At 48.1% G+C, this 27,905-nt stretch overlaps 1 protein-coding gene across 3 annotated transcripts in view; it reads left to right on the top strand.

Moving 5' to 3' along the window:
* Nucleotides 1-27,905, top strand: part of LOC139235634 (sideroflexin-5-like) — a 223,710-nt gene that overhangs the window by 150,870 nt on the left and 44,935 nt on the right. For 2 of the 3 annotated variants that reach the window (XM_070866687.1, XM_070866700.1), the window contains one exon: nt 7,860-7,977. The exons of the other annotated variant lie outside the window; for it this stretch is intronic. In XM_070866687.1, the coding sequence (XP_070722788.1) occupies nt 7,860-7,977 (118 nt within the window). The remainder of the gene's footprint in view (nt 1-7,859; nt 7,978-27,905) is intronic. 3 annotated transcript variants of the gene reach the window in all.

Below are 27,905 nucleotides of genomic sequence, written 5' to 3'. Positions count from 1 at the left end.
TGAAGCTACTTGGACTCTTCCTGAGCTCCCCACCATCATAGCTAGCAGTGTCTGACCAGTTAGGTTCACTCCCCGTGACATTAAGAAGCAGATGAGTGCACTGGGCTCAGTGAAGGCTGTGCACATTGACAATCCAGACTGCAGCGCTGAAGACCTGTGTTCCAGAGCTAGCTGCATCCTAGCCAAGCTGGTCCAGTACAGCTATGACACTTGCATCTACCCAGCAATGTGGCAGATGTCCAGCATAAACAGGATAAATCTAACCGACCAATTACTGCCCAATCAGCCTCCTCAGAGTCATCAGTAAAGGTATGGAAAGGATTATCAGTGGTGCCATCAAGCATCACCTAATTCAGCCGTGGCTCAGTGGGTAGTACTCTCTCCTGAGTCAGAAGGTTGTGGGTTCAAGTCCCACTCCATGTACTTGAGCACAAAAATCTAGGCTGACACTCCAGTGCAGTGCTGAGGGCGTGCTCTACTGTTGGAGGTGCCGTCTTTCAGACGAGACATTAAACCGAGGACCCGTCTGCTCTCTCACGTGGACATATGCATGGCACTATTTTGAAGAAGAGCAGGGGGTGTTCTCCCCGGTGTCCTGGCCATTATTTATCCCTCAATGAACATAACAAAAAACAGATTATCTGGTTATTATCACATTGCTGTTTGTGGGAGCTTGCAGTGCGCCACATTTCCTACATTTCAAAAGTGACTGCACTTCAAAAAGTACTTCATTTGTTGTAAAGTGCTTTGCGATGTCCTGAGGTCATGAAAGACGCTATACAATGCAAGTCTTTATTTCTATTTAGCATCTGCAGAAGTGTGAGTTGATGCATTTTGGTATGAAGAATGAGGAGAGACCATACAGATTAAATGGTACAATTTTAAAGGGGCAAGAACAGGTGGTGTTTAATATGTCCTTACTTTCCAGTATAAATGCACACGAGGCCCATACTTGAGAGAAGGTCACTCTGTGACCAGTTACCTTTATTACCAAGACCTCAAGAGATAGACGGTGGGTGGAGCTTCCCCTTTTATACTGGAAAGTCCAGGTTAGGAGTGTCTCCCACAAGTTCGCCCCCTATGGTCAGTGTTCTCAAGGTGTACAACTTAGGTCAACTAATACATGAGTTACAATGACAGTTGAATACATGACAGTGTTTGTGCACAAATCTTTGAAGGTGGCAGGACAGGTTAACAAAGCAATTAATAATGGGAACCTTGGCTTTATAAATAGAATACAAAGGCCAGGAAGCTATATTAAGCCTGTATAAAACACTAGTTCGGCCCCAGCTGGAGTATTGTGTCCAATTCTGGGCACCTCACTTCAGCAAGGATGTGAAGGCTTTGGAGAGAGTGCAGATTTACTAAAATGGTTCTAAGGATGAAGGAATACAATTAGTTGGATAGACTAGAGAAGCTGGGGTTGTTCTACTTGGAGCAAAGAAGGCTCAGAGGAGATTTGATAGAGGTGTTTAAAATCATGAAGGGTTTAGATAGAGTAAATAAGGAGAAACTGATTCTGTTATGCATGTAATTCTTGGCAATCTGTATCACACCACCACCAGAGGGCATACCTGTTGGAGTCCCAAGGGATCCCAGCATCCCTTGGGAGCACTGTATATAAGCAGGCCTGGAGTTTAATTAAAGGAGCTAAGGCCACACTTACGACTGAGTACTGTAGACGTGAGTATCACTTTATTATGAGCATAACAGATTCCAATGGCTGAAGGGTCAATAACCAGAGGGCACAGATTTAAGGTGATTGGCATAAGAAACTGAGGCGACAGGAGGAAAAACGCTTTTACGCAATGAGTGGTTAAGATTTGGAATGCACGGCCTGACAGGGTGCTGGATACAGGTTCAATAGTAGCCTTCAAAAGAGAATTGAATAAATACTTGAAGAAAAAAATGGCAGCGATATGGGGAAAGAGTGGGGGCAGTAGGACTAACTGGATTGCTCTTCGATAGAGCCGGCACAGACTCGATGGGCTGAATGGCCTCCTTCTGTGCTGTGCTGTACTATTCTATGATTCTATGATACTCGCTGACATGCAGTTTGGGTTTCGCCAGAACCACTCAGCTTAAGATCTCCAGCCATTGATCCAAATATGAGCTCAAGAGCTTAATGCCATAGGAAATGTGAGAGTAGCTGCCTTCGACAGCAAGGCAACATTCGAATAAGTATGACGTAGAATGATACAGCACAGAAGGAGGCCATTCAGCCCATTGTGCCTGTGCCAGGTCTTTGAAAGAGCTCTCAATTAGTCCCACTCCCCCCGCTCTTTCCCCACAGCCCTGCAAAATTCTCCCCTTCAAGTATTTACCCAATTCCCCGTTTGAAAGTTACGATTGAATCTGCTCCTATCGCCCTTTCAGGCAGCACGTTCAAGGTTGCAACAACTCGCTGCGTGAAAAATATTCTCCATCTCCCCTCTGGTTACCCACCCTCCTGCCAGCGGAAACTGTTCATCCTTATTAGCTCTATCAAAACCCTACAAGGATTACTAGAAACATTGAGGTCAGCAGTGTTCAGGAGGAAAACCCTCCAGTTGCTGGAGTCATACCTGACACAAAGGAAGATGGTTGTGGATGTCGGCGGCCACTCATCACAGCTCCAATACATCGTAGCATAAGTTCCTCAGGGAAGAATCCTTGACCCAACCATTTTCAGCTGTTTCATCAATTACCTTCCCTCTGTTACAATGTTACAAGATTCAACACTGCCTCCAGTCCTCCAGTGCGCCAGCGCAGCCTTCGGCCGCCTGAGGAAAAGAGTGTTCGAAGATCAGCCCCTCAAATTTGCCACCAAGCTCATGGTCTACAGTGCTGTAGTAATACCCACCTTCCTGTATGGCTCAGAGACGTGAACCATATACAGTAGACACCTCAAATCGCTGGAGAAATATCACCAACTATGTCTCCGCAAGATCCTGCAAATCCAACGTTGGCGTCCTCGACCAGGCCAACATCCCCAGCATCGAAGCACTGACCACACTCAACCAGCTCCGCTGGCCAGGCCACATTGTTCGCATGCTTGACACAAGACTCCCAAAGCAGACACTCTATTCGGAACTCCTACACGGCAAGCGAGCCCAAGGTGGGCAGAGGAAACGTTTCAAGGACACCCTCAAAGCCTCGCTGATAAAGTGCAACATCCCCACCGACACCTGGAAGTCCCTGGCCAAAGACCGCCCTAAGTGGAGGAAGAGCATCTGGGAGGGCGCTGAGCACCTCGAGTATCAATGCCGAGAGCATGCAGAAACGAGGCACAAGCAGCGGAAGGAGCGTGCAGCAAACCAGTTCCATCCACCCTTTCCTTCAACAACTATCTGCTCCACCTGTGACAGGGACTCGTATTGTTCTCGTATTGGACTGTACAGCCACCTAAGGACTCACTTTTAAAGTGGCAACAAGTCTCCCTCGATTCCGAGGGACTGCCTATGATGATGTTACAAGGCAGGAGTGGAGCTGTTTTCTGATAATTTCACACTGTTCAGTCTTATTCACAATTCCTCCACTAATGAAACAGCCCATACCAGCCTATCGCAGCACCTGGATAACATCCAGGCTTGGGCTGAGTAAGTAATATTTGCGCCGCATAAGTATTGCGTATAGGGCCCTCTCCAACAAGACACAACCCCCACCTGCCCCTGACGTTAAGCATATCACCATTGCCGAGAACCCCACCATCAACTTCCTAAAGTCAATATTGACCAGCAGCTGAACTAGATCAGCTATATCAGCGCTTGTGTACAAAAGCAGGACAGAGACTGGGTATTCTGGGATGCATAGCATGCCCTCTCACCTATCAAAGCCTCCCCACCTTCAAGACTCCAATCAGGAATATGATAGAATACTTCGGTGCAATATGCTGGCACGGACACCATGTGCCGAACGGCCTCCTTCTGCGCGGTGAATTTCTATGATTCTATGAATATCTCCACCCCACCACTGGTGCACTCTGCTGCAGTATGTACGATCTACATTGCAGCAACTCGCTAAGGTTACTTCAACAGCACCTCCCAGTAACGTGTACGACCAAGGCAGACAAAGGAAAAGTGTCATGGGAACGCCATCACCTCCAAGTTCCCTTCCAACTCGCACCCCATCCCGACTTGTACATATATCAACGTCCCTTCGTCACCACTGGGCAAAAATCCTGCAATTCCCAACTGGACACCATCGCAAAACATAACATAAGAACATAACGTAAGAATTAGGAACAGGAGTAGGCCATCTAGCCCCTCATCACATGTACTACAGCAGTTCAAGGAGAAGGCTCACCATCCCCACCTTCGGGCAACTAGGGATGGGCAACAAATGCAGCCTTGCCAGCAACACCTGCCTCTTGTGAACAAGCACAAGACAATATCTCCCAAGTCAATACATCATGTTAGATACAGAGTAAAGCTCCCTCTACACTGTCCCATCACACACTCCCAGGGCAGGTACAGCACGGGGTTAGATACAGAGTAAAGCTCCCTCTACACTGTCCCATCACACACTCCCAGGGCAGATACAGCACGGGTTAGATACAGAGTAAAGCTCCCTCTACACTGTCCCATCAAACACTCCCAGGGCAGATACAGCACGGGTTAGATACAGAGTAAAGCTCCCTCTACACTGTCCCATCAAACACTCCCAGGGCAGGTACAGCACGGGTTAAATACAGAGTAAAGCTCCCTTTACACTGTCCCATCAAACACTCCCAGGGCAGGTACAGCACGGGTTAGATACAGAGTAAAGCTCCCTCTACACTGTCCCATCAAACACTCCCAGGGCAGGTACAGCACGGGGTTAGATACAGAGTAAAGCTCCCTCTACACTGTCCCATCACACACTCCCAGGGCAGATACAGCACGGGTTAGATACAGAGTAAAGCTCCCTCTACACTGTCCCATCAAGAACTCCAAGATCTGGTCCAACAGGATTTACTTACAAAGTAAAGCTCTCTCTACAGTATTCCCAGGACCTGCCTTTCCAGTACGCCCCTCTCCCCGCCTGTGACCCCAGCCCAGTACTGTCACTCCTATGTCCCAGTGTTTCCTGCTCTCAGATCTGCCCCAATGATAAGTCAGTGCCCCTGGTAATGCCAACATAATTATTCTTACAAAATCTTCCAACTCACTGTGAACAACACTACAGGAAATCTTCCAGTATTGTACAGTAACACACAGTGCACTGCTTGGTATGGTTTGAATGAACAGAACATCACGGGTAGTGCCACCATGGGTGCCTGTCAAAGCTCCGCGGCAACAACACATCCTCAGAACATTGGCCCATGTGTGCTTTCTTGATCATCACGCTCATGGAGTATTCGAACCGGCTTAACCAACGGTGACGGGCACGAGACAAGGGAAGAGGATCTGGGATTTGATATGAATCCATTTCTACTTAACTTTCTCGTAAAACATGGCTTCCAATTAGGATAGGGGAATTGTATGTGTTAATTAGATGCTTAATTGTGGCAGAGCACCCTTAATTAGGACCTTCTGATGACAGGTTTGTGACCTGGCCTGAGAGTAAGGCATGCTGGGAGTTCACACCTCATTTCTCTGTCACTCATTACCTCAAATTGGTTCTGGCTTCGACCAAACACATACCTGGCAGGGCAGCAATTAAAAGGCTTCTTTTTCTGTCAGTAATATAAGTTTTTTTTTTTGTCTTTTTATTTCTAATTTTTTCCCCCATTCCTTCCTCTCCGAAGGCCCCTGAATGTTGCTATGATGGGACTTTCCGAGGTAAGTTTGAACCATAGCAGCCCCTCGAGCCTGTTACATGGAACAGGAGGAGGCCATTCAGCTCCTCGAGCCTGTTACATAGGAACAGGAGGAGGCCATTCAGTCCCTCGAGCCTGTTACACAGGAACAGGATGAGGCCATTCAGCCCCTCGAGCCTGTTACATAGGAACAGGAGGAGGCCATTCAGCTCCTCCAGCCTGTTACATACAAGCAGGAGGAGGCCAGTCAGCCCCTCGATCCATTTCTACCGTTCAATTAGATCATGACTGATCTGTACCTCAGCTCTAGTTACCCACATTTATTCCATATACCTTGAAACCAAAACGTAACTAACATCTTGTCGATTTCGGTGTTAATCATTTCAATTGACAAAGGAATTCAAAATACTTTAAGGGAAACCCAAGGTCTGGGGATTCTGAGAAAACAGTAAAGAGAGTTTACTCTAAGTAAATCATCCTGTACCAGACCTGGGATTCTTGATGGGAAGTATAGAGCAAGCATTAAACTATGTCTAAGTGTGATGTACCTGCCCAGGAGTGTGTGATTGGGCATTGTAGAGTGAACTTTACTCTATCTAACCCGTGCTGTACCTGCCCTGGGAGTGTTTGATGGGATAGTGTAGAGGGAGCTTTACTCTGTATCCAACCCGTGCTGTACCTGCCCCGGATTGTTTGATGGGACAGTGTAGAGGGAGCTTTACTCTGTATCTAACCCGTGCTGTACCTGCCCCGGGAGTATTTGATGGGACAGTGTAGAGGGAGCTTTACTCTGTATCTGACCCGTGCTGTACCTGCCCTGGGTGTGTTTGATGGGACAGTGTAGAGGGAGCTTTACTCTGTATCCAACCCGTGCTGTACCTGCCCCGGATTGTTTGATGGGACAGTGTAGAGGGAGCTTTACTCTGTATCTAACCCGTGCTGTACCTGCCCTGGGTGTGTTTGATGGGACAGTGTAGAGGGAGCTTTACTCTGTATCTGACCCGTGCTGTACCTGCCCTGGGTGTGTTTGATGGGACAGTGTGGAGAGATGTTTTCTCTGAAGTTAGAAACAGAGTCAGAGTGACAAGCTGTAAAAGGGGCCGCTCTGTGATGGAAGCAGTGATTGGTGGAGCTCTGAAGGAACTTATTTTAGATTAATCGATTTGAAAAGTATTTCTGGTACACGGCAGATATACCATGGTCTTACTCATAATGACACAAATATAAATGACAACAGCACCACTTGGTATGGGAACGAGCCACATAGACAAAGGACCTCGCGTTCGATTCCCGGTGTGAGCTCAGTCAGCCCATGTCACTGGGCGGCAGCAGTCTGTGTGCTATAAGTTGACTTTGTACCCATGGGCTTGGACGAGGAAAGATCAGGGTTCCTGCTCCTAATCCTTGTGCATTAAACCCCAGACTGATTCCTGGGATGGCAGGACTGTCATATGAGGAGCGATTGGGTCAACTAGGCCTGTATTCACTAGAGTTTAGAAGAATGAGGGGATTTCATTTAACGTATAAAATTCTGACTGGGTTGGATAGACTGGATGCGGGGAGGATGTTTCCCCGGGCTGGGAAGTCTAGAACAAAGGGTCACAGTCTCAGGATACGGGGTAGGAAATTTAGAACCGAGATGAGGAGAAATGTTTTCACTCAGAGGGTGGTGAACCTGTGGAATTCTCTACCACAGAAGACTGTGGAGACCAAGTTACTGAATATATTTAAGAGGGAGATAGATAGATTTCTAGACACAAAAGGCATCAAGGGGAATGGGGGAAAAGTGGGAATATGGTGTTGAGATAGAGGATCAGCCATGATCATATTGAATGGTGGTGCAGACTCGAAGGGCCGAATGGCCCACTACTGCTCCTATTTTCTATGTCTATGTCTATGACTATGGAAAGTGCACATGTGGAGACGTGGGGCAAACAGGCTCCAGCTGTACCTCACGGAGAATGCACTGTCAATTGCAACAATGTGGGGAATGTTCACTTGGATGAGCTACCGTGGGCTCCACTGCTCCTTCAAGACTAGGTTGTGCCTACGAGAGAGGAAGGAACAAGATTGGGGAAAATAAATAACATTCATATTGGGGAGGGAGGAACAATACTTATCGGTCTCTCTTTCTGCTCAGAACATGGATACTCCGGGCACGTCCGAGACTGGTTCTTCCTGTACAGAGCCTCGTGTGCCTGGCCGCGTTTGGATTTGCACTGCCTGTCGCCATCAGCCTCTTCCCACAGATGTCAGAGGTCAGTAAACATAAACAATTGAAGTATCTAATTTATACATGAAATGTCACTCGTAGCTTCCTCCAAAGGCTTCCTTAGGACATGAACCCTCTCACGTGAGTGTGTAGAGGGAGCTTTACTCTGTAATTAACCCATGCTGTACCTGCCCTGGGAGTGTTTGATGGGACAGTGTAGAGGGAGCTTTACTCTGTATTTAACCCGTGCTGTACCTGCCCTGGGAGTGTTTGATGGGACAGTGTAGATGGCGCTTTACTCTGTATCTAACCCCGTGCTGTACCTGCCCTGGGAGTGTTTGATGGGACAGTGCAGAGGGAGCTTTACTCTGTATCTAACCCGTGCTGTACCTGCCCTGGGATAATCGGATAATAGAATCATATTATGGTTACAGCACAGAAGGAGGCCATTCGGTCCGTATCGGCTCTCTGCAAGAGGACTTCAGCTGGTCCCATTCTTCCGCCCTTTCCCTGTAGCCCTGAATTTTTTACAAACCATGATTAAGGTTGCCTCCATCACCCTTTCAGGCAGTGCATTCCAGATCCTAACTACTCGCTACATAAAATATTTTTTCCTCATGACACCTTTGGTTCGTTTGCCAATCGCCTTAAATCTGTGTCATCTAGTTCGTGACCCTTTACATACTACATACAACATACAGCACAGAAACAGGCCATTCGGCCCAACCAGTCTATGCCGGTCTTTATGCTCCACTCGAGCCTCCTCCTGTCTTTCCTCATCTAATTCTGTCAGCATAACCCTCTATTCCCTTCTCCCTCATATGCTTGTCTAGCCTCCCCTTAAATGCATCGATACTATTCGCTTCAATCACTCCCTGTGGTAGCGAGTTCCACATTCTCACTACTCTCTGGGTAAAGAAGTTTCTTCTGAATTCCCTATTGGATTTCTTGGTGACTATTTTATATTGATGGCCTCTAGTTATGCTCATCCTCACATTGGAAACATTCTCTCTGCATCTACTGTCAAAACCTTTCATTATTTTAAAGACCTCAATTAGGTCACCCCTCAGCCTTTTTTCAAGTGAAAAGAGACCCAGCCTGTTCAACCTTTTCTGATATGTATACCATCACGTTTCTGGTATCACCCTTGTAAATCTTCTCTGCACCCTCTCCAGTGCCTCTATATCCTTTTTATAATTATGGCAACCAGAACTGTGCGCAGTACTCTTAAGTGTGGTCTAATCACGGATCGATCCAGGTTTAGCATAACTTCACTACTTTTCAATTCTATCCCTATGGAAATAAACCCTAGTGATTGATTTGCTTTTTTTTATGGCCTTGTTAACCTGTGTCGCAACTTTTAGTGATTTGTGTATTTGTACTCCGAGGTCCCTTTGCTCCTCTATCTCACCCAGACTTGCATCCTCCAAATAATAAGTTATTCTTTCCTCCCAAAGTTTAATACCTCACATTTATCTGTGTTGAATTTTATTTGTCAATTATATGCCCATTCTGCAAATTTATTAATGTCTTCCTGTAATCTGACCCTTACGCCAATGGGAACAGTTTATCTCTATCTAAACCGCTCATGATTTTGTTTGAATGGAATGGGACAGTCTAGAGGAAGTTTCACTGTTCTCAACCCAAGCTGTACCTAAGGCTGAATCATCTGGCAGCAGAAGATGAGCAGTGACCACCTGGTGAAGAGGGACGTCACCAAGATCCAGGTCGGTGATTGGAGCGTGGGCAGGGACAGCTGGAGCGGCGAGGTCGGGGCGAAGAAGCGGCGAGAGATTGTACAGGGACGCGATCGGGGCCCAGGAGAGGCGTGAGGTCGGGGCCCAGAAGAGGCGAGGGCCCAGGGGGCAGCACGGGCCCAGCCCACACTGCGATATGTGTGCGCACTAGGTCCGTGCAGTGGAGCTGGTCTCCAGTCGTCCTGGTTAATCCTTGCCACTGGACCAAGACCTAGCTCTGTCAAGCCCGTGTTAAAAACCACACGTTAAAAAAATCCACGCACAGGCATCTTCCACACTTCAAGATTTAGTTCGGTGCCTGGAATTTTAGGTCCTTCATTGAAACACCTGTGAACTTTTTGACGTGGAAGCAAGTCATCCTCAATTGGAGGGACTGCCTATGATGATGATGATGAGGTATGTAGGATGGCTGACAGCCCAGAATAAAAGTAATTGAGGAAAGTAATCTTACTGGGATCACTGACTAATTAGGAATTACTACATCCAGTGATAAAATGGTTGCCCTCCACCGAACAAGCACTTGATTAGTGTTTGACACAATTAATCAGAGCCTATAATTAAACCTGTTTCACACCTTATTGTTCACAGAAAAGGCCACCATCTCCGATACTGTTGCTATGACACACCCAATGAAGTGAGATTTCAGAAAAGCTGCTGAAAGTGTCACCGACCTTTTTGTATTTTTTTCCCCAAAGATCACGGCCCCTTATTAACTTCTGTTACCGACCCCCAATTCTGTTCTTATTGTATAAACACATTCTGCGGCCCCTCCCAAGTTTCCACTGCTCACTGGGAAAGGTTTTTCTTGTCGTCAGCTGGCTATCTGATGCACACACAAAACCTGTCCCTATATTTGATAGCTACTAAACTGAGCTAAGGAAAATTCTCACCAGTGCAGTCTTTCATTGCCTGATATAGGAGTAGATTTCTGTCTCCACCGCCTGGTTGTAATGTGGTGGAGTGCGTCAAGAGCTTGTTGTCAAACCCACCCCGATTTTCATTCCAAGGGAGCGCGATCTACCAGAGAGGGCAGGCAATGGTATACCCCATAGAGTAGTGTCAGCTGTGGCTCAGTGAGTAGCACTCTCACCTCCGAGTCAGAAGGTTGTGGATTCAAGTCCCACTCCAAGGACTTGAGCACAAAAAATCTAGGCGGTGCTGAGGGAGCGCTGCACTGTCGGAGGTGCCGTCCTTTGGATGAGACGTTAACCCGAGGCCCCGTCTGCTCTCTCAGGTGGATGTAAAACATCCCACGGTACTATTTCGAAGAAGAGCAGGGGAGTTATCCCCGGTGTCCTGGCTAATATTTATCCCTCAATCTACATAACTTTAAAAAAAACATTATCTGGTCATTATATTGCTGTTTGTGGGAGCTTGCTGTGTGCAAATTGGCTGCCGCGTTTCCCACATTACAACAGTGACTACACTCCAAATGTACTTAGTTGGCTGTAAAGCGCTTCGAGACATCCGGTGGTCGTGAAAGGCACTATATAAATGCAAGTCTTTCTTTCAGCGTGCCAACTCTCTCGTCATAGGCACACACTCTCACTCCAGGAAGCTTGAATTTAAAATTCTCATCCTTGTGTTCAAATCCCTCCATGGCCTTGCTCCTCCCTATCTCTGTAACCTCCTCCTGCCCTACAACCAATGTTCTGGCTGCACAGTAATGGGAGCGGTCCTGCACAGGCTCACTGGTCTTTCCATTGTAAGTATCACGCACGCGTGGACATTTAAAGGGACTGCACACAACAAAACGCAGCTTACATGGAAATTGCCCACAGCCCTCCGAGAAATCTGCGTCTCTGCCCATAACTCAGCCCGTCGGCTGCATAAGCCCTCATCCATGTCGTTCTTACCTCTAGGCTTGACCATTCTAGTGCTCTCTTGGTCAGCGTCCCAACATACATACTCTTGAGCTCATCCACAACTCAGCAGCCCGTGTTCTAACTCGCACTGCTGCCCTCGTCCTTCTAGGTGGTAGAGGTCGCGGGTTTGGGAGGTGCTGTCGAAGAAGCCTTGGCGAGTTGCTGCAGTGCATCTTGTAGATGGTACACGGTGCGCCGGTGGTGGAGGGAGTGAATGTTGAAGGTGATAGATGGGTGCCAATTAAGTGGGCTGCTTTGTCCTGGATGGTGTCGAGCTTCTTGAGTGTTATTGGAGCTGCACTCACCCAGGCAAGTGGAGAGTATTCCATCACACTCCTGACTTGTGCTTTGTTGTCAAATTTTGTTTGAAAATGCTTCTGTGAAGCACCTTGAAAAGCTTTACAACGTTAAAAGGTGCTATATAAATGCAAGTTGTTGGGCGATTGCTACCATTCTCAACTGTGCACAAGTAGACTGCGGGAGATTATATAGCTAAGAGCACCACAACTTAGTTACACTTGGCAATGATAGCCTACTTATTGTTTTTGTATCCAGGGCCACCCTATCTGTGTGGGGTACTAGGTTGCATGGTTATCCATAGCCAGGAGGGAAAACCACGCATCCCGTAAACCAGGCTCAATGATGCCCTGGACTATTGTGAGCTTACAGGACCCAGATATCCGATTATTGATTCTGCCATAGACTGGAATCGAGTCAGCCCTCTATCAGTTGTGACATCCTGGAGCCGCCCTGAAGAGATCCTGCTGCCCCCTCCCACTAAGCTGGTCAGTAGGCAGTTGGCAAGCACGTGTTTGATCCGCAGCTAGGTAACGAGCAGGTACTCGGTGCTCCTAGTTGTGAGTGTACGGCAACCATTCTGAGCACACCATTACCCCCGCACCATTACTCCCGCACCATACCCCCCACGCTGTACCCCACACCACACACCCACACCGTACCCCGCACCACACCCCTACACCGTACCACACCCCCACACCATACCCCGCACCACACCCCACATCATAAACTACCATACAGCAATGTCATAACTTGATAATGCTTGTCACTCTATACTCGGGCACCAAACCTCGGATATATCAATGTATGCTCTCAGACCCAGCATCCAGGTAATCACTTCAAGCAGTTGGATTATGAGTGTAGTTTGCGATGGGACAAATTAATTTGTTGTATTAGATTTTTGGGGGGTTTGTTGGTGAGATGGTGTCTCTGTGTTGGGTGTTTTGTGGGGGGGAGGGGGTTGGTGATGGGGAGGTGGTGTGTTTGGGGGGGGTGGGGGTTGGGAGATGGTGTCTCTGTGTGGGGTGTTTTGGGGGGGGGGGGTGGTGATGGGGAGATGGTGTGTTTGGGGGGGGTGGGGGTTGGGAGATGGTGTCTCTGTGTGGGGTGTTTAGGGGGGAGTGTGATGGGGGGATGGTGTGTTGGTGATGGGGAGTTGGTGTTGGGTGTTTGGAGTAGAGTGGGGGTGTGATGGGGAGATGGTGTGTTTGGGGAGGGGTGGGGGTTGGGAGATGGTGTCTCTGTGTGGGGTGTTTTGGAGGGGGGGGTGGTGATGGGGCGATGGTGTGTTTGGGGGGGGGGGGGTTTGGAGATGGTGTCTCTGTGTGGGGTGTTTTGGGGGAGTGTGATGGGGGGATGGTGTGTTGGTGTTGGGTGTTTGGAGTAGAGTGGGGGTGTGATGGGGAGATGTGTTTGGGGGGGGTTGATGGGGAGATGGTGTCTCTGTGTGGGGTGTTTAGGGGGGAGTGTGATGGGGGGATGGTGTGTTGGTGATGGGGAGTTGGTGTTGGGTGTTTGGAGTAGAGTGGGGGTGTGATGGGGTGATGGTGTGTTTGGGGAGGGGTGGGGGTTGGGAGATGGTGTCTCTGTGTGGGGTGTTTTGGAGGGGGGGGTGGTGATGGGGCGATGGTGTGTTTGGTGGGGGGGGTTGGGAGATGGTGTCTCTGTGTGGGGTGTTTTGGGGGAGTGTGATGGGGGGGATGGTGTGTTGGGTGTTGAGTGTTTGGAGTAGAGTGGGGGTGTGATGGGGAGATGTGTTTGGGGGGGGTTGATGGGGAGATGGTGTCTCTGTGTGGGGTGTTTAGGGGGGAATGTGATGGGGAAATGGTGGGGTGGAGGTTGACGGGAAGATGGTGTCTCTGTGTGGGGTATTTGGGGGGACGGGGTTGTTATGGTAGAATGAACTTTGTGGTTTGTCGATTATTGTGTTGTTTCTCGTGTTCTCGTTTTACTCCCTCTTTAGTTCAGTCATTCTCAGGATGTGGGTGTCATTGGCAAGCACAGCATTTATTGCCCCTCCCCAATTGCCCCTCGAGAAGATGGCGGTGAGCCGCCGCCTTGAACCGCTGCAGTCCGTGTGGTGAAGGTGTTCCCATAGTCCTGATAGGGAGGGAGTGCCAGGATTTTGATCCAGCACGATGAAGGAACAACCGATATATTTCCGAGTCAGGGATGGTGTGTGACTTGGAGGGGAACGTGGAGGTGGTGGTTTTTCCATGCACCTGCTGCCCTTGTCCTTCTAGGTGGTAGAGGTCACGGGTTTGGGAGGTGATGGTTTGCCCTGATGTTGCAGTTTATTCCGGACTACCGGTCCATGAGTGTCAGGATCGCACTGCACTTCAACTTAGTGCCATTATTTAAATGAGAACCTTGACAGTAAGTGCCAGTCGGCTGTTCGAGTGCAGGGTACATCACAGCTGACCCAAATCCTGTACACAAATGACATTCAAACATGCACGCTTTCAATGGCCAGTAATCAAAAGCATGAGCCCCGGATACTTCAATCCATCTAACCCGGGATGCTCTCACTTTCTCCGAACAGAGACCTTTGATTCGCATACACCAACCTTTCAGTCCAAGCATACATCCCTTTTTAAAGAAGTTGTCTTCCCCCATCAATTCCACCTCGTTTGTTCAATTAGCTACCATAACCTTACAGTGATACTGTTTCTTCAGCAGGGTGTCATCGGTGTAACTGTACAGAATTGCTGTTTATTCAATCGAATAAGAGTCACTCACTGAGTAATCATATGGAGTTTTTACATCTGTTTGTTCAGCTGGGTAACGGTTACACAGTGTGTATCTCCAAGGACTTCCTGTTTATTCAGCAGGGTAAGGGTCAGTCACTATATAACGGTATGGAGCTCGGTTTATTTAGCTGGGTTTCTGGCTCAGCAGCTAAACTGTGCTGTACCTGTCCTAGGTGTGTTTGATGGGACAGTGTAGAGGGAGCTTTACTCTGTATTTGGTACATAAAAAGGAAAAGAGTGCTAAAGTAAATATTGGTCCCCTAGAGGATGAGACTGGGGAATTAATAATGGAGAACAGAGAAATGGCAGAGACGTTGAACAAATATTTTGTATCGGTCTTCACGGTAGAAGACACTAAGAACATCATCATCATCATAGGCAGTCCCTCGAAATCGAGGAAGACTTGCTTCCACTCCCAAAGTGAGTTCTTTGGTGGCTGAACAGTCCAACATGAGAGCCACAGACCCTGTCACAGGTGGGACAGACACTCATCGGGGGAAGTGGGGGGGGGTGGGTGGGACTGATTTACCGCACGCTCCTTCAGCTGCCTGCGCCTGTCCTCTTCACACTCGCAGCGTTGAGATTCGAAGAGCTCAGCGCCCTCCTGGATGTACTTTCTCCACCTCGGGCAGTCTTCAGCCAGGGTCTCTCGGGCGGTCTTCAGCCAGGGTCTCCCAGGCATCAATGGTGATGTCACACTTTACCAGGGAGGCTTTGAGGGTGTCCTTGTAACGTTTCCGCTGCCCACCTTTGGCTCGTTTGCCATGAAGGAGCTCCGCATATAGCAGTTGCTTAGGGAGCCTCATGTCATGCGAACTATGTGGCCTGCCCAGCGAAGCTGATCTAGTGGTTAGTGCTTCAATGCTGGGGATGTTAGCCTGGGCAAGGACACGGATGTTAGCCTGGGCAAGGACACTGATGTTTGTGCATCTGTCCTCCAAGGGGATTTGATGGATCTTGCGGAGACATTGTTGGTGATATATCTCCAGCGATTTGATGTGTCTTCTGTAAGTCGTCCATGCCACTGATCCATACAGGAGGGTGGGAATTACTACAGCCCTGTAGACCATGAGTTTGGTGGTAGATTTGAGGGCCTGGTCTTCGAACACTTTTTTCCTCAGGCGGCCGAAGGCTGCACTGGCGCACTGGAGGTGATGTTGAATCTCCGCATCAATGTCTGCCTTTGTTGACAAGAGGCTCCCGAGGTATGGGAAATGGTCCACGTTGTTGACGTGGCCGCGCAGTGGATCTTGATGACTGGGGGGCAGTGCTATGCGGCGAGGACAGGCTGGTGTAGGACCTTTGTCTTACGGATGTTAAGCGTAAGGCCCATGCTTTCATATGCCTCAGTGAATATATCGACTATATCATGCAGTTCAGTCTCCGAATGTGCGCAGACGCAGGCGTCGTCCACGTACATTAGCTCAACGACAGAGGTTTGGGTGGTCTTGGACTTGGTCTGGAGGTGGCGTAGGTTAAGCAGCTTCCCACTGGTTCTGTAGTTTAGTTCCACTCCGGCGGGGAGCTTGTTGACAGTGAGGTGGAGAATGGCAGCGAGGAAGATTGAGAAGAGGGTTGGATCGATGACACAGCACTGTTTGACCCCGGTTCGGATGTGGAATGGGTCTGTAACGGATCCGCTGGTAAGGATCACAGCCTGCATGTCGTTGGGGAGCAGGCGAAGGATGTTGACAAACTTTTGGGGCATCCAAAACGGAGGAGGACGCTCCATAAGCCCTCACGATCGACAATGTCAAAGGCCTTTGTCAGATCGAGTAAGGGCTTGCGCTGCTCCCTGCATTTTTCCTGCAGTTGTCGTGCTGCAAAGATCATGTCCGTGGTTCCCCATAGGGGACGAATTCCGCACTGTGACTCCGGGAGGAGCTCCTCGGCCACAGGAAGAAGACGGTTGAGGAGGACTCTAGCGACAACCTTCCAGTGGTTGATAGCCGGGAGATTCCCCTGTCGTTACCACAGTCGGATTTGTTCCCCTTTTTAAAAATGGACATGATCACTGCCCCTCTGAGATCTCCCGGCATGCTCTCCTCCCTCCAAATGAGAGAGATGAGGTCATGTATCCGCGCCAACAGCGCCTCTCTGCCATATTTTAGCGCCTCAGCAGGAATTCCATCTGCAACCGTAGCCTTGTTATTCTTGAGGGATGGGATGGACAAGATGGCTGCCGGGGTAGCAGCTCCCCGAGGAGCTCTCCTGAGAAAACAAACTTAAACTTAAACTTAACCTTAGAATCTTGAGCCATCTGGCAACTTTCACTCTCAACCTCCTCCCATCCCACTGTCTAAACCTTCCCTAACCTTATTAGACTAAGAACATCCCAATAGTGGGTAATCAAGGGGCTATAGATAGGGAGGAACTTAATACAATCACTATCACTAATGAAGTAGTACTAGATAAAATAATGGGACTAAAGGCAGACATGTTCCCTGGACCTGATGCCTTACATCCTAGAGTCTTAACATAAGAAATAGGAGCAGGATCATGGCTGATCCGATCATGGACTCCGGTCCACTTCCCTGCCCGCTCCCCATAACCCTTTAATCCCTTATCGGTTAAGAAACTGTCCATCTCTCTCTCTCAAATTTATTCAGTGACCCAGCTTCCACAGCTCTCTCAGGCAGCAAATTCCAGAGAGTTACAATCCTCTGAGAGAAGACATTTCTCCTCATCTCAGTTTTAAAGTGAAGTTTTAAGAGAAGGCTGCAGAGATAGTGGATGCACTGGTTGTAATTTACCAAAATTCCCTGGATTCTGGGGCAGTCCCAGCAGATTGGAAAACCGCAAATGTAACGCCCCTATTTAAAAAAAGGAGGCAGACAAAAAGCAGGCAACTATAGATCAGTTAGCCTAACATCTGTCGTTGGAGTTCATTATTAAGGAAGCAGTACCAGAACATTTGGAAAAGCATGATTCAATCAAGCAGAGCCAGCATGGTTTTATGAAAGGGAAATCATGTTTGACAAATTTATTGGAGTTCTTTAGGATGTAACGAGCAGGGTGGATAAGGGGAACCAGTGGATGTGGTGTATTTGGATTTCCAGAAGGCATTCAATAAGGTGCCACATAAGAGGTTACTGCACAAGATAAAAGGGGTTGGTGTAATATATTAGCATGGATAGAGGATTGGTTAACTAACAGAAAACAGAGAGTCGGGATAAATGGGTCATTTTCCGGTTCGCAAACAATGACTAGTAGGGTGCCGCAGGGATCGGTGCTGGGGCCTCAACTATTTACAATCGATATTAATGACTTGGATGAAGGGACCAAGTGTAATGTAGCCAAGTTTGCTGACAATACAAAGATGGGTGGGAAAGAAAATTGTGAGGAGGACACAAAAAATCTGCAGAGGGATATAGACAGGCTAAGTGATGGGCAAATATTTGGCAGATGGAGTATAATGTGGGAAAATGTGAGGTTATCCACTTTGTCAGAAATAATAGAAAAGCAAATTATAACTTAAATGGAGAAAAATTGCAAAGTGCTGCAGTACAGAGAGACCTGGGGGTCCTTGTGCATAAAACACAAAAAGTTAGTATGCAGGTACAGCAAGTAATCAGGAAGGCAAATGGAACGTTGGCCTTTATTGCAAGGGAGATAGAGTATAAAAGCAGAGAAGTCCTGCTACAACTGTGCCAGGTATTGGTGAGGCCACACCTGGAGTACTGCATACAGTTTTGGTCTCTGTATTTAAGGAAGGATATACTTGCATTGGAGGCTGTTCAGAGAAGGTTCACTAGGTTGATTCCTGAGATGAGGGGGTTGACTTATGAGGATAGGTTGAGTAGGTTGGGCCTATACACATTGGAGTTCAGAAGAATGAGAGGTGATCTTATTGAAACAAGCTGGATGCAGAGAGGATATTTCCACTCATAGGGGAAACTAAAACTAGGGGACATAGTCTTAGAAGAAGGGGCCGCCCATTTAAAACTGAGATGAGGAGAAATTTCTTCTCAGAGGGTTGTAAATCTATGGAATTCTCTGCCCCAGACAGCTGTGGAGGCTGGATCATTTGAATATATTTAAGGTAGAGATGGACAGATGTTTGAGCGATGAGAGTAAAGGATTATGGGGAGCGGGCAGGGAAGTGGAGCTGAGTCCATGATCAGATCAGCCAAGATCTTATTGAATGGCAGAGCAGGTTCAAGGGGCCAAATGGCCTACTCCTGCTCCTATTTCTTATGTTCTTATGTATCTAACCCCATGCTGTACCTGCCCTGGGAGTGTTTGATGGGGACAGTGTAGAGGGAGCTTTAGTCTGTATCTAACCCGTGCTGTACCTGCCCTGGGAATGTTTGATGGGACAGTGTAGAGGGAGCTTTACTCTGTATCTAACCCCGTGCTGTACCTGCCCTGGGAGTGTTTGATGGGGCAGTGTAGAGGGAGCTTTACTCTGTATCTAACCCATGCTGTACCTGCCCTGGGAGTGTTTGATGGGACAGTGTAGAGGGAGCTTTACTCTGTATCTAACCCGTGCTGTACCTGCCCTGGGGGTGTTTGATGGGACACTGGTGCTTGAAATCAAAATGCTGCCGTCTCCATTACGGACGGTCTTCACCTTGAAGTACACAATATTCAGACAAAGGAAATACTGAACTTGATATTTACCATGCTAGCATCTCGGAACCTTCTCTCTGGATCTTGCTGTTTCTGTACTTTTTAGAATTCACACAAGACAAGCAGTTTAAAAGGATCCATTTGATGGCTGATGCTTTCTCTACCTGGAGCAGCTGTTACAGAGAGAAACAGCAACAAACAGCATTCACAGGCCCAGTCAGCACTTCCTGATGAAAAGACACTTCACAAGGCTGTTTGTTTACCCTTTGGCCTTTCCTTCACGCCCAGACACTACCCCCGCCGTGAACCAGGTGTTTGCCAAATAAGTCTTCGAAGAGCAGGAAATCGCACCAGCTCGCTTCCTAAAAAAAAAAAGGACCCTTAAAATTGAGGCGCAGCTCCTTAGCAGCACACCTTTTAAATTATTATTTGTCTTGGGGGTGGGGGGAGGGGAAGGAAAAGGGGAACAAGGGGGTGGGAAGGATAATCGTCGTCACCGCGAGTTGGAGGAGGGCTGCGTGCCAAGTGGAGACGCTCCTCAGAGGTGTCTCAATCGCAACTTATGACAAAGGGAATTGCGGCAGATCAAAATTCTCACTTCCAAGCCAGAAATTCAGATTTACAGAATCGTGAGAATGAAGCAGTTAGTTCACTGCTCTGGACCAGTCCAACGATCCGGGACAGTGTAAGTCACTGCTCTGGGCCAGTAAAACGATCCGGGACAGTGTAGTTCACTGCTCTGGGCCAGTACACCAATCTGGGACAGTGTAGTTCACTGCTCTGGACCAGTACAGTGATCCGGGACAGTGTAGTTCACTGCTCTGGGCCAGTACAACGATCCAGGACAGTGTAGTTCACTGCTCTGGATCAGTACACCAATCCGGGACAATGTAGTTCACTGCTCTGGGCCAGTACAGTGATCCGGGACAGTGTAGTTCACTGCTCTGGGCCAGTACACCAATCCGGGACAATGTAGTTCACTGCTCTGGGCCAGTACAGTGATCCGGGACAGTGTAGTTCACTGCTCTAGACCAGTCCAACGACACGGGACAGTGTAGCTCACTGCTCTGGACCAGTCCAACGATCCGGGACAGTATAGTTCACTGCTCTGGGCCAGTCCAACGATCCTGGACAGTGTAGTTCACTGCTCTGGGCCAGTACAGTGATCCGGGACAGTGTAGTTCACTGCTCTGGGCCAGTACAACTATCCGGTACAGTGTAGTTCACTGCTCTGGGCCAGTACACCGATCTGGTACAGTGTAGTTCACTGCTCTGGGCCAGTACACCGATCTGGTACAGTGTAGTTCACTGCTCTGGGCCAGTACACTGATCCAGTACAGTGTAGTTCACTGCTCTGGGCCAGTACACCGATCCAGTACAGAGTAGTTCACTGCTCTGGGCCAGTACAACGATCCGGGACAGTGTAGTTCACTGCTCTGGGCCAGTACACAGATCCGGGACAGTGTAGTTCACTGCTCTGGGCCAGTACAGTGATCCGTGACAGTGTAGGTCACTGCTCTGGGCCAGTACAGTGATCCGTGACCGTGTAGTTCACTGCTCTGGGCCAGTACACCGATCCTGGACAGTGTAGTTCACTGCTCTGGGCCAGTACAGTGATCCGTGACAGCGTAGGTCACTGCTCTGGGCCAGTACAGTGATCCGTGACAGTGTAGTTCACTGCTCTGGGCCAGTACACCGATCCGGGACAGTGTAGTTCACTGCTCTGGGCCAGTACACCGATCCGGGACAGTGTAGTTCACTGCTCTGGGCCAGTACAACTATCCGGGACAGTGTAGCTCACTGCTCTGGGACAGTGTAGCTCACTGCTCTGGACCAGTACAACTATCCGGGACAGTGTAGTTCACTGCTCTGGGCCAGTACACCGATCCGGGACAGTGTAGTTCACTGCTCTGGGCCAGTACACCGATCCGGGACAGTGCAGTTCACTGCTCTGGGCCAGTACACCGATCCGGGACAGTGTAGTTCACTGCTCTGGGCCAGTACAGTGATCTGGGACAGTGTCAAAAGCTGAAGCCAGTAGAACCTGCAACCCCATCTTTAATCTTTAATCCTGCACGTTTACTCCTCTCTTTCACTCTTTCGGGTTCCACAGCCACCGCCCACCCTCATGTACCTCGTCCAACTGGTTGTTCCTCTCTGTGGTGGGGGTCCCCATACATTCTGTGCCCCTGTGCTTCCACCGAATGCATTCTGGCTAGTGGATTTCAGTGCCCACCACAAGTCTTTGGAATTCTCGACCCCAAAGGGCTGTGGATGCTGAATCATTGAGTATATTCAAGGCGGAGATAGATGGATTTTTGGACTCTAAAGGAATCAAGGGATATGGGGATCGGGCAGGAAAGTAGAGTTGAGGTCAAAGATCTGCCATAATCTTATTAAATGGCAGAGCAAGCTCGAAGGGCCGTACGGCCTACTCCTGCTCCTAATTCTTATGTTCTTGTGTGTGAGCTGGATGAGTCCTGAAGGGTATAGCTGCTAGGAGGCTTGCAGCAGGAGGTGAGAGAACCAACACGAGGGAATAACCTCGTCCTCACCAATCTATCGGGTACAGATGCATCTATATATGACTGTATTGGTAGGGGTGACCATCCCACAGACCACATGAAGGGTAAGTCTTCACACTGACCGTGCTAAGTGAGTGAGAATAAGCATGCAGCACTACACCTGTGCTAAGTGAGATCGAATAAGTATAGATCTAGCAGCTCAAAACTAGGCATCCATGAGATGCTGTGGGCCACCAGCAGCAGCTGAATTGTAACCTCAAGCCCTGGCATGTCCTTCGCTCCTCCATCACCATCACGACAGCCAATTTGCGTACAGCAAGCTCCCACAAATATCAATGCAATAATTGCTCTAACATAATCATGTCTGTGTGGGTGTTTATGCTCCATGCGAGCCTCTTCCCACTGCATGCCACCCTATACTACAGCACCACTGCTCCTTAAAGCTGTTTGCAATCCAAACAGGATACTATCTTATGTATCCAAATTTGGCGATGACAAAGATAGGCAGCATTGTAGGCAGTGTAGATGAAAGCATAAAATTACGAAGGGATATTGGATAGGCAAAACTGTGGCAAATAGATTTCAATATAAGCAAATGTAAGATCATCCACTTCACATAAGAAATAGGAGCAGGAGTAGGCCATACGGCCCCTCGAGCCTGCTCCACTATTCAATAAGATCATGGCTGATCTGATCGTGCACTCAGCTCCACTTCCCTGCCCGCTCCCCATAACCCCTTATCCCCCTAGCTTTTAAGAAACTGTCTATTTCTGTCTTAAATGTATTCAATGTCCCAGCTTCCACAGCTCTCTGAGGCAGTGAATTCCACAGATTTACAACCCTATGAGAACCCTTTGGACCTAAAAAGGAGAGAACAGGGTATTTTCTAAATGGTAAAAAGCTAAAAACAGTGGATGTCCAAAGAGACTTCGGGGTTCAGGTTCATAGATCATTAAAATGTCATGAACTGGTACAGAAAATAATCAGAAAGGCTAATGGAATGCTGGCCTTTATATCTAGAGGTCTGGAGTACAAGGGGGCAGAAGTTATTCCGCAGCTATACAAAGCCCTGGTTGGACCACACCTGGAGTACTGTGAGCAGTTCTGGGCACCACACCATAGGAAGGATATATTGGCCTTGGAAGGAGTACAGCTTAGATTTATCATAATGATACCCATACTTCAAGGGCTAAGAACATATGAACACAAGAATTAGAAGCAGGAGTCGACCATTTGGCCCCTCGAGCCTGCTCCGCCATTCAATAAGATCATGGCTGATCATCTACCTCAACTCCACTTTCCTGCACCATCCCCATTTCCCTTGATTCCCTTAATATTCAAAAATCTATCGATCTCTGTCTTGAATATACACAAAGACTGAGCCTCCACAGTCCTGGGGTAAAGAATTCCAAAGATTCACCATCCTCTGGGTGAAGAAATTTCATCTCATCTCAGTCATAAATGGTCGACCCCTTATTCTGATACTGTGACCCTTGGTTCTAGACTCCCCAGCCCGAGGAAAACATCCTCCCTGCATCTACCTTGTCAAACCCTGTAAGAATTTTGCATGTTTCAATGAGATCACCTCTCATTCTTCTAAACTCTAGAGAAAATAGGCCTAGTCTACTCAATCTCTCCTCATAGGACAATCCCTCCATCCCAGGAATCAGTCTGATGAACCTTCGCAAGTATAGCCTTCCTTAGGTAAGGAGACCAAAACTGTACACAATACTCCAGGTGCAGTCTCACCAAGGCCCTGTATAATTGCAGTAAAACGTCTTTACTCTTATACTCAAATCCTCTTGTAATAAAGGCCAACATACCATTTGCTTTCTTAATTGCTTGCTGTACCTGCATGTTACCTTTCAGTGATTCGTGTACAAGGACACCCAGGTCCCTATAAACACCATCATTTCCCAATCTCTCACCATTTAAAAAATACTCTCTTTTTTTCTATTTTCCTTCCAAAGTGGATAACTTCACATTTCTCCACATTATATTCCATTTACCATGTTCTTGCCCACTCACTTAGTCTCTCTATATCCCCTTGAAGCCTCTTTGCATCCTCCTCACAATTTACATTCCCACCTAGCTTTATATCATCAGCAAACTTGGATATATTACATTTGGTCCCCTCATCCAAACTATTGATATAGATTGTGAATAGCTGGGGCCAAGCACTGATTCTTGTGGCACCCCACTAGTTACAGCCTGTCAACCCGAAAATGACCCGTTTATTCCTACTCTGTTTTCTGTCCGTTAATCAATTCTCAATCCATGCTAGTAAATTACCCCCAATCACATGAGCCCTAACTTTGTTTAATAACCTCTTGTGTGGCACCTTATCGAATGCCTTCTGAAAATCCAAATACACCACATCCATTGGTTCCCCCTTATCTATTCTGCTAGTTACAACCTCAAAACACTCTTAGATTTGTGAAATATGATCTCTTTTTCATAAATCTGTGTTGACTCTGTCCAGTCTTAGTATTATTTTCTAATTGCCCTGTTACCACATCCTTAATAATAGATTCTAGCATTGTTCCTGCTACTGATGTCAGGCTAACTTAAATAGCGGGGTTACATTTAATCAGGTTTCAGGTTTTTGGGGCTTGCAAGCCAAAACATTTCTCCACATCTCCCCTACAAATCTTGTGCCAATGATTTTGAATCTGGTACTTCTAGTTATAATTGTTATAATTAGGATATTGAGGGAATCACGGGATATAGCGATAGTGCAGGAAAGTGGAGTTGAGTTCAGTGATCAGCCATGACCTTATTGAATGGCGGAGCAGGCTGGAGGAATGGCCTACTCTGGCTCCTATTTCTTATGTTCTTGTGTTCCGTGAAGACAAGGCCCCCCCCCCCCCCCCCCAATTATCAAGATCCATGACGAGGCCTTGGATAACTTGGACCATTTTCCATACTCTGGAGCCTACTGTCAACAAGGGCGGACATGGAGGCCGAAGTCCCACACCGCCTTCAGTGCGCCAGTGCAGCCTGAGGAAGAGGGTGTTTGAATACCAAGCTCATGGTCTACAGAGCAGTAGTGATACCCGCCCTCCTATATGCTTCAGAGACATGGACTATGTACAGCAGGCACCTCAAAACACTGGAGCAGTACCATCAACGCTGCCTCTGCAAGATCTTGCAAATTCGGGTTGTATTCCCTAGAATTTAACGGTTAAGTGGTGATCTGATCAAAGTTTACAGGATATTTAAGGGGAACAGCTAGAGACAAACTATTTCCACAGGTTGGGAATTCTAGGACAAGGGGGCATAGTCTAAAAATTAGAGCCAGGCCTTTCAGGAGTGAAATTAGGAAACACCTCTACACATAATGTAGTAGCGGTTTTGAACTCTATTCTGCAAATGACAATTGATGCTAGATCAATTGTTAATTTTAAATCTGAGATTGATGGCTTTTGCTAACCAAAGGTATTATGGGATATGGGCCAATGGCAGGTATATGGATTTAGATCGCAGATCAGGCCATGATCTCATCAAATGGTGGAACAGGTTCGAGAGGCTAATTAGCCTACTCTTGTTCCTATGTTCCTGTGCAAAGCTTCCAGGAAGTGGGGAGGAAGGGCAATAAAATACGGGACGTCAGCGTGTACCAGAAAAATAATAGCACGAGGAGTTCAATGATCCCACGGATTGCTAATGTGTTGGATGGCTCCTAGTCGGGCTGCTATCTGAGTCAGGTAGGTTTGACTAAGAGTGTTACAAAGAGGCTGAAGGGGATTTGGTTTCATGTTGGCAGCTCTGCACCTCAGATGCAAGTTTAACAAAAATGTAAACCGTCTTCCTGCAGTTGTGTATGTGGTAGTTGGAGTAAACATTCCTGCCATGTTTTTTTATAATTCACGAGACCTCAGAGAGGTCAAGGGAAAGTTTGACACCTGCCTTGTAGTCAAGTATTGCTTGATTCCAAGAACAGGGACCAAAAAAGTACCCTGCACCAATGCTTCCCCTCGTCCCTTTAACGGGCTGCGCAGCCTTTTCAAAGTTTTGCGTATGCGCAAAATTTCACGTTTGAAAAGACACAACCAGCAGACAGCTTTGTGGCCACAGCTTGGTAGAAACATTGATATATCGTGCAAGAAATCGTTAACAAAGAGTGTCCAAGTTGGCCAATTTTGTTGGTGATTTAATTTATTTTTTATATTCATTCTCGGGATGTGGGTGTCGCTGGCAAGGCCGGCATTTATTGCCCATCCCTAATTGCCCCTTGAGAAGGTGGTGGTGAGCCGCCTTCTTGAACTGCTGCAGTCCGTGTGGTGAAGGTGATCCCACAGTGCTGTTGGGGAGGGAGTTCCAGCATTTTGACCCAGCGACGATGAAGGAACAGCGATATGTTTTCACGTCGGGATGGTGTGTGACTTGGAGGGGAACGTGGAGGTGGTGGTGTTTCCATGCGCCTGCTGCCCTTTCCTTCTAGGTGGTAGAGGTCGCGGGTTTGGGAGATGCTGTTGAAGAAGCCTTGGCGAGTTGCTGCAGTGCATCTTGTAGCTGGTACACAGTGCAGCCACGATGCGCCGGTGGTGGAGGGAGTGAATGTTGAAGGTGGTGGATGGGGTGCCCATCAAGCGGGCTGCTTTGTCCTGGATGGTGTCGAACTTCTTGTTGCAGCTGCACTCATCGAGGAGAGTGAAGAGTATTCCATCACACTCCTGATGGAAATCTTTCTGTTGGTTTTAATTGCATATGATGTGGTCTTTGGGGCAAGTGCGGGTAAAGCTATCGAGCGGTTGGTGGTTAAGGCACTTGGTTCAGAATGTAGGAAGAACATAAGAAATAGGAGCAGGAGTAGGCCATACAACCCCTCGAGCCTGCTCCGCCATTTAATACGATCATGGCTGATCTGATCTTGGCCTCAACTCCACTTCCCTTAACCCTTCACTCCCTTATCATTCAAGAATCTGTCTATCTCCGCCTTGAATATATTCAATGACCCAGCCTCCACAGCTCCCTGAGGCAGAGAATTCCAAAGATTCACGGCCCTCTGAGAGAAGAAATTCCTCCTCATCTCTGTTTTAAATGGGTGATCCATATTCTCAAGCTATGTCCCTCAAAAGGAAACATCCTCTCAGCATCTACCCTGTCGAGCCCCCTCAGAATCGTATGTTTCAACTAGATCACCTCTCATTCTTCTAAACTCCAATGAGTATAGGCCCAACCTGGTGAGCCAGCTATCTCATTAACGGAATGAGGGGCGCTTTATCCTCCCAGCGTAAATTGTCCGGCTGTGCGCTCCCAACGGGGAGCGATTCTTGAAGTGATCACAGAGACGAGGAAATCACTAGCGCTGGTTCTGCAATATGCACTCGCTTTGTGCCAGTCAGCACCGAGCGCACATGATCAGTGAGTTTGCCCTCTCACACCGTTGACATGTGCAGCCCTTTCGCAGCGTGCAGCGGCCCAGCCCAGAAATCGGCGTGGTCCCGGTCTGCAAGACCATCAGTAGGCCGGAGCCATTAGAGGGAGCAGCATGCGGTGGTATACCACTTCAGAGAGCAGCGCGTGCTGCTGCAGGAGGGCGACGGCTGACTGCAGCGTGGGCAGGTTCAGCAGGAGCGGCGAGGTCGGGACGAGGGAGCGGCGAGAGTTCATGGAGGGATATGATCAGGGCCCAGGAGAGACGAGAATTCGGGGCCCAGAAGAGGCGAGGGCCCAGGGGCAGCACGGGCCCAGCCCACACTGCGATATGTGGGCGCACTAGGCCCATGCAGCAGAGCTGGTCTCCAGTCGTCTTGGTCAATCCTTGCCACTGGACCAAGACCTAGCTCTGTCAAGCCCGTGTGGTGGCTGGTGTGCAACGGTCACCCCACGTTAAAAAAAATCCACGCACAGGCATCTTCCACCCCTTCAGGATGTAGGTCGGGATCCGGAATATCATTGTGAACTCATCTGTTTTCAGTATGGTTTCGAGAGACTGCCTATGATGATGATGATTTCGCACCAACACCGCAGAGGCTCACTGGCCAAAACGCTAAAGGTGCATTCGCAACTCTACGTACACACAAATATTCCAGTTCTGCTGTCGGTCTCCGAATGCATCGCACAGTATAAACGGTGCAATCCGAACGCAGGGAACTGGGCCGTACTGTCGCTGGAAGTGTGTGTGTGTAGTATAAACATGTTCTTAGATCCTTTCACCCACATTATAACCTTGATCGACAATTACTGAGAATGAGTTATTCAC

Source organism: Pristiophorus japonicus, chromosome 2 (assembly GCF_044704955.1).
Source record: "Pristiophorus japonicus isolate sPriJap1 chromosome 2, sPriJap1.hap1, whole genome shotgun sequence".
Classification (NCBI taxonomy): Eukaryota; Metazoa; Chordata; class Chondrichthyes; family Pristiophoridae; genus Pristiophorus; species Pristiophorus japonicus.
The sequence above is the reverse complement of the archived record's forward strand: the minus strand, read 5'-3'. Positions and strand labels throughout refer to the sequence as shown.